We start from the raw sequence: 17,454 nt of genomic DNA, 5'->3' as shown, positions 1-17,454 counted from the left end.
CGATTTCTAACGTATTTGTGTTGAAGGATGTAAGTTCAATATTTATTCTAAATGATCCATCATGTTATGTTGTCATTGAGTATGTGTTTAAAAATGTGGAATATGTGTTGAAAATGTTAAGACTTCATGTCAAGATCGAAATAAAGGTTGTTATGCCAAATTGTATGAAAAGCCTCTATGTGCCTAAGATTCTCAAATTGCTCATACGTGAATTTAATGTCTTGAATGGGGAGCCTTATTGATATTGATAATGATATTGAATGTGGAAAAAGAGGTCTGGAACTATGAAATATGGCCAAGTGCCAAGAATGACTTTGTAATCGTAATCACTAGTGTCAATGAATCGAAAGTACATGAAAGAATTACGATGTGAGATGATTGACTGAAAAAGGTAATGTCTCAAATGAGATGGCCTAGCCGATCGGGCCGAGATCGGACTCCGTGTAAGAACACGGTGGTATTATGAATGAAATTATGGTAATGTCTCCAACGAGTTGGCCTAGCCGATCGAGCCGAGATCAGACTACGTGTAAGAACACAGTGGTATTGTGAATGAAATTATGGTAACGTCTCCAATGAGGTGGCCTAGCCGATCGGGCCGAGATCGGACTCCGTGTAAGAACACGAAGGTATTATGAATTGTGGAACATTGGTACCAAAAGGTCACCCAACATAGTAATATGGAAATTGTCTTGAAAATGTATATGATCCTTAACTTGTTGTTTTATTATTTATTTGAAGCCCTTATTGAATTCTTGATTGTTACTCTTGTATTATTATTCATTCTATTGAGTTGGTGTTTAGCTATACATACTAGTGCTATTCGACGGTACTAACGTTCCTTTTATCGGGGGCGCTGCATCTTTAAATGGATGCAGGTGGTTAGATAGCAGATAGTGCGGATCACAGATAGTGCTGCATCCTCTTCTTAGCGGACTCGGTGAGCCCCATTTCATTCTGGGGTCATGTATTGTACCTTTTGTTTATATTATGGTCACTTTTTGAGGTATAGTGGGGGCCTTGTTGCCGACACCATCTTTATTCTCTTTTGTATCTTTAGAGGCTCCGTAGACACTATGTGAGTTGTATATGAGTGTTGGGAATGTTAAACAGGATATGTTGTGTTTGATCACTTGTTCCACTAGAACTATAAGAAATGTGTATTTTGGGACATAAAAGCGCAATGACTAATGAAATGATTTAGGATTGTATGAATGAGAATCCTGCTATATAATTAATGAAATCACGTCTTTTATTGATCATGGGTTAATTGGGTAGAAAGTATCTAACATGCTTGCTCGGTTGGGTTCACTCGGTTGAGCACCGGTCACGCTTTCCGAAGATGGGGCATGACAAACTTGGTATCAAAGCCTAAGGTTTTAAAGTGTCCTAGGATGTCTCGGAGCCGTGTCTGGTAGAGTCCTTCTTATCGGTGTGTTGTCGACCACATCTATAAGTTGGAGGCTACTTGGACATTTAAGAACAATATCCTTCTTTGATATTCTGGATCGTGCGATAAAACTAATTGTGCAACTGTTCCTTCTCTAACTCGTGAATTCCTTTAACTTTCAGTATATGGCACCTAAGAAGAGAGCAAGAACTGGCCAAGGAGCCAACACCACCTTAGGAGTGGTAGTTGCCCCTTTATTTGATAATGCGGGTGAACACCCGAGGGGTGAGGATAATCCCCCGACTGCTACGCTACCTGATTCCACTACACCGGCCCAGGCCACACCAGTTCCTACACCTACTGAGGGTGCGACAGTTCCTCCACCTGATATTCCGATTCCACCTCCAGCCCCAGCTTCTGACTCTGGTATTTCTGATGGGGATCTTAGGGGGGCTATTCGAAATCCGACCTCAATTTGAGGTCTAAATTCCAAATTTACAAAAATCCCTAATTCTTCCCAAACTCCCAATTTCCACCATCAAAATCCTTGATTTTAGGTTGAAATCTTATGAAATGAAATGGAAAATTAAAAGAAAATAGGTTAGAATCATTTACTAATGAATTGGGGAAGAAGAACTCTTGGAAAAATCGCCTCTAGGGTTTCTAAGTTTAAAAATTTGAAGAATGAGAGAAAATCCCGTCTAACTTAGATTTTTATCAGGCGCAGATGTCGGAATTGCGACCTAGGGTTCGCAATTGCGATCCCCGAAAATGTGAATAAACTATCGCAAATGCGAAGCCTTATTCCTCTATTAGACTGGAATGGTTTGGTAAGACCTCAATTGAATACCAATGAATAAGAAACTGTGGTTACACATTCCATGACCCAATTGATAAACTTTTGAGGAAATCCAAGGTCTGCTAACATGCACCTGAGAAAATGCCAATCCAATGAGTCATATGCCTTTCTAATATCCACTTTCAGCACACATATGGGAGATATACCTTTCCTATTATAGCCTTTAAATAGTTCATGGCTAAATAGGATGTTGTCAATAATACTTCTTCCTTCTATGAATGCTGATTGTGATTTCCCAATAGTCACCTCTATCACTTTCTTTATCAATAATCTTGTACAATGTAGTGTAGCATGTTATTGGTCTGTAGTCTTTCACCTGAGTTGGTGCTGGAATCTTAGGGATCAATGTAATAGCAGTGCAGTTCCATGCTGTCATTATTTTCCCTGCATGAAAGAAATGCTTCATCTTTTAGTCTTTAAAGCTTTTGCCATATATTTGTCATTGGATTCCCTTTCCCCTGCATTTTCCATACTCTATTCACCAGTGGTGAGAAATCTTGATGTTCCATTGTCACCATGTAAATCTTGAATGGCTTGGGGTGAGTAACTATTCTTTTCCGTAACTGGATCATAACTAGTGAGTGATCAGATACTCCAGGGACTAGGTAGTCTGCTTCTATCTGCCCATACGTCTGAGTCCAGCAAAGTTCCCAAAGGCCTAGTCAATTTTACTATACACTCTACTACTTGCTTGTTGTTTATTGCACTAGGTGAAGAAGCATCCCTTTGTTTTGAGTGGTGTTAACTGCAAGGAGTTAATACATTGCTTGAAATTCTGCACTTCACCTAATGTAACTGGTTGTCCTATTCTATCATCAGTGCTTAGTACATTATTGAGGTCTCTACTAATAAGCCATGGTGTTTGTATCTGATTTCCTAGCATTTGTTGATCATGCCATAGAACATCCCTTTCCTGGGGTTTGTTCCTAGCATAGACTACTATCAACAGAATCTGAAAGTTTACTACTGAATCCTCCACTGGGCAGTGTATAAATTGTTCATGGGTTTTGAGGACCTTGACTATTAGATGGGATCTCCATAATATCCATATCCTACCATTTACTGCTTGGACATAATTGCAACAATAGCCCTAGTCTTTGGCTACCTTGTTCAAGATCTTGTTTGCTCTCATTTCCTTTACTCTAGTTTCTAGACATCCAATGATATCTATTTAATTCTTATTCAGAAAAAGACCCAGCTCCTTCTGTTTATAGGGCTAGTTCAACCCTCTAATGTTCCAAGTACACACGATCATGTGGGTTTGAATGCAGGATCATTTCTAGCCTCTTCCATTCTAGAAGTGATCGACACACATTCTTCTAGGATCATAAATCTATTTGCACTGATGCCTCCTTCAAGTTGAGGCTGCTGTCCTATTTCAGCAGCAATAGTCCAAGTCCTTGGCTACCTTGTTCAAGATCTTTTTTGCCCTCCTTTCCTTTACTCTAGTTTCTAGACATCCAATGATATCTATTTTATTCTTATTCAGAAAAAGCCTCAGCTCCTTCTGTTTATAGGGCTTGTTCAGCCCTCTAATGTTCCAAGTACACACGATCATAGGGGTTTGAATGCATAATCATTTCTAGCCTCTTCCACTCTAGAAGTGCTCGGCATACATTCTTCTAGTATCATAAATCTATTTGCACTGATGCCTCCTTCATGTTGAGGCTGCTGTCCTATTTCAGTACTTTGCCTTTGTTGAATTCTGCATTCACCATTCCTCCTGAGTAGTTGCCTTGGAGAATCTGCATCAACTATTTTTTGCTTGCCATTTCCAGCTTCTTCCTATGGAGCTCCCACTTTTATTGCATCTTCTTCATTTCCATGCTCTACAGGTTCCCTTGGTTTCCATTCCTGCACTACGTTTTTCTTCCTTGCCCTTTTTCTTCTTTTTGGTACCTGCAATTCTGCCTCATCAGTGTTCTGTTGGTTTTTCCTCAAGCACTCAAACTTATCATGGCTAAAGTGATTGCAATCTATGCAGAACTTTGGTTTCCAATCATAGGCAATTTGTTGCTGAATAGTTCCTGAAGAAGTGTCAATTTCTGCACTCTCCAGCAGTGATTTTGTGATATCAACCTTCACTAGGACTCGAGCGTGTAAAATTTTGTTGAGATCAGATGTATATCTATCAGTGTACATAGGGGATCCAATAGCATTAGCCACTTTACTAAGTGCATCTGCAGTCCAATACCCAACAGGCAAACCTGGGAAATTCACCCACAGAGGGATGGTAGTGATGCATTAAGTATCAAAATAGAAGTCTCTTTCCCAATTTTGTAAGATAAATGGCTTATTGTGGTACGTAGATGGACCTTCTTGCATCACTAGATCTCTATCCTCAATTGTTGAAAATCGAAACACATAGTAACCATTATTGTGATACAAAATTTGTGGCTTTGAAACAAAATCCCAGACAGACATAATAAAGTTCTCCATAGATTTTTCATACGGAGTATCTCCTAGTACATACCCAATTAATGTAGTAGCCCAATGGTCATTTAGCACATGAAAATCTTCCTCGACAATTTGAACTACAATCTTACCATCTCGATGACTAGGAGGCACATAATCTAGTCACATTCTCATATGAGAACTGCCATTTAGCTTCCTTAGGTCTTTTGCATGTTGCTTCGTCGAGTTTTCTCCTTGAGCTGCTGGTACTTGTTCTTCTAGGGTTGGGGAAGGCTGCACAGAAGATCCTGCCTCTGAGAATTGTAGTCTCTGAGGTATTGCTGGCACTTGGATTTTATCCTTTTGATTCTCCTCCACCGCAATTTGATCTGCACTATTCCATTCGTTTTCACTATTACATTCCTTTTCAGAGTTGCTTTCACTTTCCTCTCTAATTGGTTGAAATTGAGTTGGGAGAAAGCTTCTAAACATTAACGGAGTGAATGCATGTTGTGTAGTAGTTTTTGGAGTTACGGTTGAGCTCGCCGTTACAGGTTGTTTCCGCCGCCTTGCCATCATTGGTGCAAGTTAGCCTTCCTTGTCTAAACGTGCGTCGAGAGAGAAGTCATGCAGAAATCTCCAAAATACGATTTGTTCCAGCAATGTTTTTGAGTCTGCTCCTCTCGATCAGTGACATTATCCTTGCAAATATACCGCAAACAAATCCGATATCACCCATTCTAGTCCAATGACCCTACTTTATCAAATACAGCCGCCCTACTGACATACCGCACCAATTCAACCTAGAGCCACAAACCATGCAATCCGTGCACCAATAAGCAACAATTCAAATGTACCCCAAAAATGGAAAATGACTCAAACGAGAGCACCATCCCGCAAGTTCAACAAGTACTACAACAACCGCAATGCTACAAAGCCATCTTACATAGTAGAACCAAGACACACGAATCTAAAACAAAGGATCATATCTCAACATAACTCCGCTGCAATGCGCAACCCTATCCAAATATTAGTCCATATGAAATACCTCAAGCCACCATGCTCAAAATCAACAACCACGCGCAATTTGACGCCTAGTCGCAAAAGTGCATGACCATAACCATGCAGAAGTGAATAACACAATATACCACAGTCTAGAGAGAACATAACCAAGGCGCAGTCAACCATCCGACACCCCAATATCCATCTCGCTCAAATCCCACTACAAGACCCAAATAGAACCGCACCATGTGTGCTTACAACCAACAAATCAAAACCCCTCGTGGCATGGAAGGGTAACTCATAGAACATATCAGAACACGAATACGCTCAACTCTGACGGAATGGCATATCCCTCAACAATAGCAGTTCATAGTCAACCAATCCGACCCGGTGTAGAATACACATCCTCATTGGGCCTACCAATGGACCCCAAATCAACTCTGGTCACCCACAAATAGATAAATAACCTTTCAAAAGTCTACAATGTCTGAATCATAACGCAAACTCTCATCTGGCTAGCTTTAGCCACAACTTCACAGTCCACAACTACGAAACACTCTGCTTCTGAGAACTGCCAGTCTCCAAATTCATAGAACACACGAACCACCACATCTGCTCCCAACTCCACCGCCTGAATGTCTAACACATCTCTCATACACAATCATCCCATGAGGAATACTTCTATGATTCTTCCGTGCTACATAGCAAAACCTAAATATCAGCAATCGATCGATCAGGCGAGTACAATAATACCAATAAAGCATCCGTAAGTCAACACTCAGTGCACCTTCTAAAATATACGCCCTCCTCAGGCAATACCAAGTAGTAATATCATTCATCTAATCATCTGAAACTGCCCATGTTGTCTAAGAATTCAAGTCCTTCCTTTCAAAACTAAACAGTAACCTTGCACGTGCAAATCTTAATCCTACACAACCTTCCGCATCTATCATGAATATGAAAAGTACGAGAATCTCATAATCACTCTGAGTCACAGGCAAAATACATACCCGATCAGTCAGAAACCTTCCATTTGATCCCATCCAGGAGAAAATCACAATATGCAACATGCTCCTCACGCTGGTAGGAAATATCCATCTCAAGACATAATAGAAACAGTCGAGAACTCTTTGAAACCCATTTGCCCATAACCAAACCATCAGAACTGAGTCTCTCTAACTTAACCAAGCCACGCAGGTTGCCAAACCCAAGAGTATTGCCACAAAACACCTATAGAGACTCACCACATTATAAGTACCCAAAGAGCTGACCATATCCATTACCGTGCTGATCCAACCTACTACTAGGCTATCATATTTCTCCGAGTTCCTTCCTAATTACCCTCAAGTTGACACTTCTCCTTGCCAGAACACCCGATCCTTACCCAAAACTCACCACCGGAGATCCTAGCATATAACCACACTGCCCTAAGGCCCATAAGCCACTGTATTCCCTCTTATGCACCCCAAAAGTACCACCACCGAGACACTCACTATGAAGAGACCTTCTGTGAATCTAAAGCCGTTTCCTTCACCTTCCTGACGCTAAAATGTAGAATCCATAATGATATAGAAATGACTCAAGTCTCGACACCATTCAACTTAAATCTCAGATTCTAGCCATATACAAATTCGCAAAATTCTCAATTGCCACATATTAATCTTGAATCCATTAGAACCTTCTCGAGAGTCATCCATTCTGCTCAAATCTCAATTGTGCCGCCCAAACGGGCCAAACAACATGTACCCCATTAGCACAACAACACCCAAGGAAGTAACCTTGCCTTAACACAACTGATTAAATTCATACTCCATGCACACTACATCCTTCACACATAACAACTCAATCATTTCCATATACCCATACAGTATAATATAACCCGTATCCAAAAATTCCTTTACTCGAGTCACCCTCGATCTTAATCTCTTCAAGTCATATCTGATTCACAAGTATGCCTCAAACCGAAACCAGTACAACACATAACCATACAATCAAATCATCTATAGCAGACTCCCCCACTTGGCTCAAAGTCATAGAATAAAATACTCGATAACTCATAATATCCATAATCTATTACTGCCATAATCCCGCACCGAAGTTCAACTAAATCCTTCATAAGCTCACATAACACAAACCATATAGTACCTCAAATCATCTACTAAGCTTGCAGACATCCACATGACAATCAAGTCAACTTTCTCAAATAAATTCAAATTCAAATCTCAATACATATACCCCGATGGTAGAAAAGAAACTCTCCACACAACATCATCAGGATCACACCTCCGTAGATTACTTTGCAGGAGATAACCCACCTGCTTAGCCTCAAATTGGCATCTTGCTGTACCCTTTCACAACCAGGATTACTACACCATCACTTAATCTTCCTAAGTCTAAACTCACAACAAGACATGAAAAATCTTTCAACACACTCATAACTCGAGACTATACGCCACATCAAGATGAAAATCAAGCACCCAATAGTCCTTCTCACATCTCAAGCAAACTCTTCCCGTCACATTCAAACCATCTAAACACATCCCGCAGTCACATCATGCTCACTATATGGTCATCCAACCACTTATCGAGCCACAAATTTCATTTATAGGGTCATTACCGAACTTATAAGTCCAAAATCACGTGCTCACACAACCGATATCCCCATGCTCAAGCTACAGTCATAACCCGGCCTCAAGTCCTCTAGACTGGCCCATCATCAACACACAGAAATTATATCTCGCAATTCGTCCATGGAATCGCAAGCCGGCGATGCATAACTGATACCGAGCGCTCACATGCGCACACGAATGCGTGGAGAGAATTCAAAGAGTTATGTTTCAAGCTGAATTAATTCCGTACGATAAGGAAAGAAAGGTGGGAAATTATCCAAAATTCCCTGTATCCTCTCGAAGATAAGTATGGATGTCATAATACCGATCTGCAAGACTCTACTAGACACTTGCTCATGACTTGTAGAACCTATGAACCTAGAGCCCTGATACCACCTTGTCACACCCCAAAATCCACCTAGTCGTGATGGCACCTAACCTAACCCGTCAGGTAAGCCCATTAACAACTATCCAATTTAAATGAGATTTATTAAAAAAAAAAGAAATGAAAATACAACTATTTTTATACAAGAACTTCCCAAGGACTGGTAGTACAAATCATGAGCTTCTAAGATTAGAATTTACAAAGCTGGTATGAAATAAATACATCATCTATTCAAAATGTACATAAACAGACTTTTATAAATCTAAGGCTACCATGAACAAGAGGCAGCTACAACCGGAATGCAGGTACGTCTTCAAATCCATCTCCCGTCGATCATAACAACATCATCATCCAACATCTGCACGCAAGGTGCAGAAGTGTAGTATGAGTACAACCGACCCCATGTACTCAATAAGTAACAAACCCAACCTTAGATTGAAAGTAGTGACAAGCTGGAACACAGGTCGAGGTCCAACACCAATAGCCAACAACAGTTCATAACAATATAATGGAAGTAATAAAAGAAGTAGCTCAGAAATAAAATGCTCAGCTCATTCACAGTTCCAGAAAAAATAGGCTTGCTTTTCAAGTATATTAGTGAAAAGCCAAATCTTTTACCGAAATCACCAAAATATGAGTACGTTTTGTAAAACTGTGATTTTTCCCAAAATCTTTCAACAGGTAAATATTTCATTTTAAAATGGCATGATGAAAATACATCTCTATGCCTACATGTCAATGAGTATGTGAAGTCATGAATGACGCAATATCGTACAACATGAGGCAAATGCATCTCTATGCCTGTATGTCAAGTGTGCATGTCAATGCGATGCAACTCAGTGATAAAACCATAAGTATGCTCTCTGAGTATCAATTCACTCAGTCCTCCCAGTCACTCTGTCCTCACAGTCACTCAATCCTCCCAATCGCTCGGCACTCGCACTTAGTAGGTACCTGCGCTCACTAGGGGTATGTAAAGACTCTGAAGGGGCTCCTTCAGCCCAAGCGCTATGACAAGCCAATCATGGTGTAAATCAATAAAACATGATGCGGTGTGCAGCCCGATCCCATAAATATCCTCACCATCAGGCCCTCGGCCTCACTCAGTCATCAATCTCTCCAGTCTCTCGGGCTCACAATGTCATGAAAATCAGCCCAAAAATGATAATGTTATGTATCAATAAATGGTGACAGAGACTGAGATATGATATGCAATGAATGCATATGACTGAGTATGTAATTGAAATGTAAACAAATAATTCAACAACATCAATGACCTCGGTGGGCCCCAACAAAATAAGCTCAAAAGCTCTAGTACGTAGAGATTTCTTGGTTCACACACTTAGCTCCAAGTTTAGAAGTGTTACTTACCTCGAACAAGCCAAATTCAATACCGAGCAGGCCAAGCGATGCTCCAAAAATTCCATCCCACGCGTACCGATCTCCGAACGGCTCGAAGTAGCCAAAAACAACTCAAATACATCAAATAAAGTCTAAGGAAACAATTCCAATTGATAGAGGTCGAATCTTTACTCAAAAGCCCAAAATCAACCAAAACATCAAACTCGGGCCCGTACCTCAGAACCTGACAAAACTCACAAAATTTGACAACCCATTAAATTTCGAGTCCAACCATATTAGTTTCACTCAAATCCGACTCCGATTCGATATTCAAAACTCAAAAACTCACTCTATAAAACTTTAGGCTAAAATCCCCAATTTTCTCTTTAAAACTCATAATCCAATTACCAAAAATGAAGATAAAATCACGTAATATAATCAAAACCGAGTGTAGAACACTTACCCCAATCCTTGTGATGAAATTTGCCTCAAAATTCACCCTATTCCGAAGTCTATAGTACAATATGTGATAAATATGACCAACCATGGAATTTAAAACATTCTGCCCAGCTTCATCACATTTGCGATCAACTCGTCGCATCTGCGACCACCGCTTATGCAGTACATATCTCGCTTCTGCGAGTAAACCAAACTCAACAACCATCGCTTTTGCGGCCCAAGGCACCGATTCCGCAGGTGCGGCCCATCTCACGCATCTGCGGAGCTCTGTTCCAGCTCTATACTCGCTTCTGCGATCCCTTTGTCACTTCTGCGGTCATCGCACCTGCACAATTTCAATCGCAGGTGCGGAACACCAGTACCAGCAGCTACCAGCAACCAAACACAATTAAGAAATGGTCCGAACCTCGCCCCGAACTCACCCGCGCCCTTCGGGACCCCGTCCGAATATACTAACAAATCCCATAACATAACACGGACCTACTCGAGGCCTCAAATCACACATAACAACATCATCGCACCTCAAATCAAACTTAAATAAACTTTGAACTTTCAACTGCCAAAACTCGCGCCGAAACATATCAAATCAATCCGGAATAAACCCAAATTTTGTACACAAATCCCAAATGACATAACGAAGATATTCCAATTCCCGGAACCACAATCGGAACCCGATATCATCAAAGTCAACTTCCGGTCAAACTTTTGAACTTTCCAAGCCTTCAAATTTTCAATTTTTGCCAATTTGTGCCGAAACCTTTTAGAAACATCCAAATGCAAATCCGGGCATATGCCCGAGTCCTAAATCACCATCCAAGGTCAAATACTAAAAAGTCAAACTTGGTCAACTCTTCCAACTTAAAGCTTAAACCATGAAATGTATTCTTCCAAATCTATTCCGAATAACCTGAAAATCAAAACCAATGATTTACATAAGTCATAATACATCATACGGAGCTACTCATGCCCGTAAACTACCGAGCAAAGTGCAAATGCTCAAAATGACCGATCGGGTCGTTACAAAAAAAAATTATTAAGGAAGTCCAATCACAGAGAGATTTTTGATTTATTTGAAAATATTTTTCAGGTACAACTTGACGTATGCATGACTAAAGAAAATGAAGGCATGTATAATAGTGATATGGGAGCTATGTATAGTAGCTATTATTGATATTTAACGGTATTCATATATGTTACTAGTTAAAAGTTTCAAAGATTCACATTTGATGCACTTGTAGTATATGTACGGCCTAGTGGGGCCAAGATGGTACATTGTGTTGTATATTGTTGGTTGTTGAGCTATGTTATTGTTGGTGCCCGTGTGGGAGATTATTCTTGATAGGATGGAATTTTTAGGTAATCCCAATTAGAGGGGAAACTCTGCCAAAATATTTAAAAATTTGTAAAAATAGCTAAATTTTGAAGCCTATGAGTAAATTGAGATTTTGGAAAGGAAGTATAAGACCCATATAAAGTCATAAGTGCATATTCATGGTAGTTGGAGATAAAAGGATGGTAACTCTATACTTATAAGTGACTTGTAAAACATTCGAGGACGAATATTCTTAAGTGGGGGAGAATGTAGCATCCCGAAAAATTTCGAAGTGCTTAAGATATATTAAGAAAGTTCATGTGTGCTAATTATATTATTTTGTGTGCGGACGAAGACTATTAATATGATATGTGGGGTCTAAGGATAGCCCTAAGTCCAAATCAAGTTGGAAATTACATGATAGACTAAAGTTCCAAATGCGTATGCACAAGACCTAAATTTGGATAAGTGTATATAGATATATATAAGGAGTTATGTGGGGGACAACCTATCAAATAAAAGGTCTTCAAGTCTATTTTCTAACTCTTTAAACCGTTCGTCATTTGGACATTACTACAAGAAGTTATGATCAAATTACCGAAGGTTGAGAGTGAAGTACTGCCATAGCGTCCGAGTCCGCATCCGTGCTTCGAAGAGGAGTGAACTGGGGATGCGAAGCATCCGGGGCCACGCCCGAAACCCTAAAATCTGGGCCTATAAGTACAAAATCAGGGGAAGAGAGTATTTTGAGTATTGGGGGTTAGGGTTTTTGAGGTGAAGGGGCACTTTTAAGCTTAAATCAAGTCTAATGAACTAAGGTAAGTTGTTAATGATATTTTGTGTTGATTCTTACTCAATATACATGAGTTCTAATATCATTCTTGCATCCAAATACTAGATTTCTTCATCAAATCCTCAAGAACACAAAAATCACCAAAGTTGTAATTTGTCAAGATTGATCTACTAGAGGTAATTCCAATGCTTCAAACTCGTTTATTATGAGTAGTTAGAAGTATTTGTTACAAGTTTTAATGGTTGAAATATTGGATTATAAGACTCAAGTTCATGGCATGAATATTTCTTTTGAGAAAATAAGAGAGAAGATGAATAGTAATATTGGCGATGAAATTGATGAATACAATGAACCTATGGAATTATTTGTTAACAAAAGTTGGAGGTGATCAACTAAGTAATCATTCGAATTGTATATTTTGCAAGTATTGATTATGGAAGATGATGAATAGTAACTTGGTGGTATTAAACAATTGATATAGTATCATTAATGACTTCGAATGGGTATTAAAATATAAGATTGAAGTTGAATGGACTAGCATGTGACTTTATTCGGTGATTTGAGTTGTTGGAGGCTTGTAGCCAACTTATGATCCATAAATGGATATTGATAAATATTTTAGGTCATATTTTGATGTAATTAGGATATCTAATTGTAGATATCGACTTGTTGGTGATGTTTGAGTACTTTAATCAACATTGAAACGATGGATGAGGATTAAAAGCTTGTGAATGTTAATAAAGCGAAAGCGAGGTAAGTTGATTAAAACTTACTCTTCTTGAGGGACTTTCTCTAAAAGCATGTTTCGAGTTAAAACTTAAGTTGTTTGCAAATGTGCTTTCGTACTTATGGGGACAAACAAGTACGGATGTCTCCATGTACAAAAATATTATGTTGCATATGTAGTGTCATGCTGTTTTATAAAATTTTATTTTATATCTTGTTGGCAAAATGACAATCAAGGTAAATTTTATAATTTTTTATCAAAACTTTCGTATTGACAAAAGTATACATATTTGAGTGTTGAAGATAAGTTTTCATGGAAAGTATTCCTTTTGGAAATTGATGAGCAGAATAGCATTTGTTGTATCTTTTAAAGATTGATGTTAAATTGCTAAAGGCTTTAACATGTAAAAGGTTGTTTAGTTAAATTTTGTTCAAATGGCTTAGATCTTCTATTAATGCTATGATTTGATAAAAGTAGATCCTTTGAGGCTACTATGCTATGAATATATTTTTGAAGTATCAAATGTTTTGAAGTTAATTATGTTCACCGAGATTGACTTCGGATATATTGTGTTCGTCGTCATGAAACTACACGTGCCGGTGTAGTCGTAGATGGCCACTTTGTGGTATAGACTACGACAGAGTGCTCTCACTCAAGAGGGTACTATTTTATGCTATTATTAGCATGGCTGATCGATTCGTACGGCACTACGATGAGACGACCTGAGCAAGTAGGATATATGATACTTGCCGCTAGGTACATAACCTTGTTGACCTTCTTATGTCGGTGATGGTATAGTACTCCCGATGAAAGGTAAAGATGATTTTCTTATGTTTAGGCCTAAGAAGCCGAAAGTGATTTCAATGACTTAAAGCAAATGGAATAATTTTGTATGATTTTATCCAAAGTCTTGGGTTGATATAAATGTTTTAAAAGTTTACAATGTGGGTTATATTTCACTTGGCTTTTATTTAAAATGACAAGGATCATGAATGGATAAAATTTCTTATCGATTTATATCAAATATTGATGCATTATTGTTTTATAAAGTTTGTCCCAATAACTTAAGTTAGAGAGAGTCTATGACACTTATTGAGTACCGTTGTGGTATACTCAGCCCATAGACCCCTCCCCCCAAACTCCAGGGTCCCACTTATTTTACATATTTCAGGATGAGGTATGATACGTGGCATGTGGTCAGGGCTAGGATGACTCTCTTCCTGAGGTATATGGTGAGGCATCACTCCTATTTCGTGGTAGCTATCATGTTGTTTACTTAATTTATGCTAGTCGGGTATTAGTCCAAGTGTTTAATTCTATTCTTTAGAGGTTCCATAGATAGATGTGGAAAGTTGTAGTGATGGTGTTATACACAACATAAATGAATATATATTTATTTTACTTAGTCCTATTGTTATTATCATGGATGGCGTCATGTGTGATTTTGAAATTGGAAATTTTTTATCATTTAACTTGAAAATGTATATGATTTTCAAGGAGCTTCCGCAGTTAAACTGGTTTCCATACATATGAATTGGGTGCATCACATGGTTTGGTTTGCTTGGGTCGGGTAGTGTGCCGGATGCCGGTCACGTGATTTTGGGTCGTGACAAATATAGTACCGGTGCACCTCAAGGCGACACACTAGGCCTAATGAACCCCTTATCAAGAAGCATCTGAAGCTATTCTTTCAATTCCTTCAACTCTGCTGGTGCCATACGATACAGAGGGATAGAAATGGGTTGAGTGCCCGACACAAAGTCAACACCAAATCAATATCCCTATCGGGTGGCATGCCCGACAGGTCTACAGGAAACACATCTGGAGAGTCTCGCACCACCGGAATGGAATCAATAGTAGGAGTATCAGCACTAACATCCCTCACGAAGGCCAAATATGCCAAACATCCCTTTCCTACCATCCTTTAGACCTTTAAATGTGAAATCACTCTACTGGGAACATAATTCAAAGAAACTCTCCAGTCAATCCTAGGCAATCACGGCATCACCAGCGTCAAAATCTTAGAGTGACAATCCAGAATAGTATGACATGGTGACAACCAATCCATGCCTAGAATCACATCAAAATCAACAATACTAAGTAGTAAAATATCAACTCTCATCTCCAATCCCCCAATAGTCACCACACATGACCAATACACACGATCCACCACAATAGAATCACCAACTTGTATAGATATATGAACATGCGTAACTAAGGAATCAGGGGGCATATCCTAATAACGAGCAAAATACGATGATAAATATGAATAAGTGGAACTAGGGTCAAATAATATGGAAGCATCCATGTGGCACAATGAAACAATAATTGTGATCACTGCGTCTGATGCAACAGCCTTTGGCCTGGCGGGAAAAGCATAGCATCGAGCCTGACCACCACCTGATCAACCTCCTTCTCTAGGGCGACCTCGAGCTGGCTGAGAGGGTGGTGAAGTAACTTGTGTGGAAGTCATAGCCTGACCTCTCTATTGAACTGGACCTCCTATAAGGCGGGGACAATACTTTCTCACATGCCCCAACTCTCCTCACTCGAAGAAATTCCGATACGATAATGGCGGCAGAGACTGAATCGGACCCCGAGAACCAGAATAACCACTAGAAGGACCCGATACAGATGAACCCCTGAACTGATGGAGCACAGGATGGAATCTGAGCTGGGAGGGCACTGAAAGATGACTCACCCAGTCGAGCACTGTATGAACCATGGCTAGCTGATTCACCACGACGCACCGGACAAGCCATCTGAGTGGGCATATAAGGACGACCCCTGTTGTGGTGGGACTGTCCTCCAGATGAGGCACAGTTGAAACCACCTGAACCATGAGGACTCTTGGCCTCCCTCTCCTCATGCTCCTGACTGCGAACCATCTCTTGGCGTATAGCAATTTCAACCACCTCATCAAACCTCGCACCCGCCATGATCTCCCGAGACATGATGAAACGTAGACCATAGTTGATGGCCTTGAGGCTATCAATGAACCTCCTAATCCTCTTCCTCTCAGTGGGAACCAACCATACTGCATGATGAGCTAACTTTAAAAACCTTATCTCATACTGGGTCACTGACATACCCTCATGGCATAGCTTCTCAAACTGCCTACGCAACTCCTCTCTAGGAGTTTGTGGAACAAACTTCTCTAAAAAGAGGACTGAGAACTCATGCCACATTAGTGGTGTAGACTCATAGGCCTCCACCATCGGTAGGATGCCCCGTCAACTGAAAAGTAGTGAATGAAACTCCACTGGTCTCCAAAATACCTACCGTGCAAAGGATCCGCTAGCATCTATCGATAAAATCCTGAGCATCCTTTGACTCGGCCCCACTGAACTCTGGAGGCTTAAGCCTTCCAAACCGCTAAAGTCTCTTATGCTCCTCATCACTCATAGGTGGGCCAACATGGGCCCGGCCAGCTATAACTGACTGGGCTGGCAGTACCCCTAGTATCTGGAGTCCCTGAGCTACCTACTCTTGAGTACGGGCGGCGGGAGTTTGAGCACCTCCCCCGGCCTGAGAATTAGCTGGTGCAACCGGAACCAAAACAGCCCGAGCAAGGCTCGCGCATACAATCAATATCTGGGATAATGCCTCCTGAAGGTCTAGAATCACAATGTAACAGTGAATGATAATAGAGAATGAGATATGATATGCAAATGATGAATCGTGACTGAGCACATAATTGCAACTTAAGTAGATAACTCAAAACAGCAGAAGTAACCTCACTAGGCCTCAACAGAATAAGCAAATAGTCTAAACATATTTTTCTAACATGAATTACAATCCAATTACTCTAACAAGTAAGGATTTCAAGGATAGAACAAGTCTTGCTAACAACACAGTCCAAAAGAATCAACTGAATCATGAATACAATGGTGCACGCCCACACGCCTTTCACCTAGCATGTGCATCACTCCAACACAAACCATATAACACATTTTCTAGGGATTTATACCCTCAGTTCCAAGTTTAGAAATGTTGCTTACCTCAAAATGCGCAACTCAATGCTCCAACAAAACCTGGTCTCGTGAATCTACCTCCAAATGACTCGAATCTAGTAAAAAATAACTTAATATAATCAATACAAGATATATGAATCACGTCAAACAGTATCAAAAACATGTATTGCACCCCAATTCAAGCCTATTGAATCTAATGGATTTCCAAC

General features: G+C 39.9%; 1 protein-coding gene across 1 annotated transcript; it reads right to left on the bottom strand.

Annotated features, from left to right (window-relative positions):
- Window positions 1–15,886: 15,886 nt before the first annotated feature.
- LOC138909679 (uncharacterized) lies at window positions 15,887–16,489 on the bottom strand. Its single transcript, XM_070200890.1, has one exon. It carries the CDS (start codon window positions 16,487–16,489, stop codon window positions 15,887–15,889), a length of 603 nt encoding a protein of 200 aa, XP_070056991.1.
- Between the last annotated feature and the right edge of the window lie 965 nt (window positions 16,490–17,454).

Source organism: Nicotiana tomentosiformis, chromosome 4 (assembly GCF_000390325.3).
Source record: "Nicotiana tomentosiformis chromosome 4, ASM39032v3, whole genome shotgun sequence".
Classification (NCBI taxonomy): domain Eukaryota; kingdom Viridiplantae; phylum Streptophyta; class Magnoliopsida; order Solanales; family Solanaceae; genus Nicotiana; species Nicotiana tomentosiformis.
This window is presented reverse-complemented; position numbering and strand designations above follow the sequence as displayed.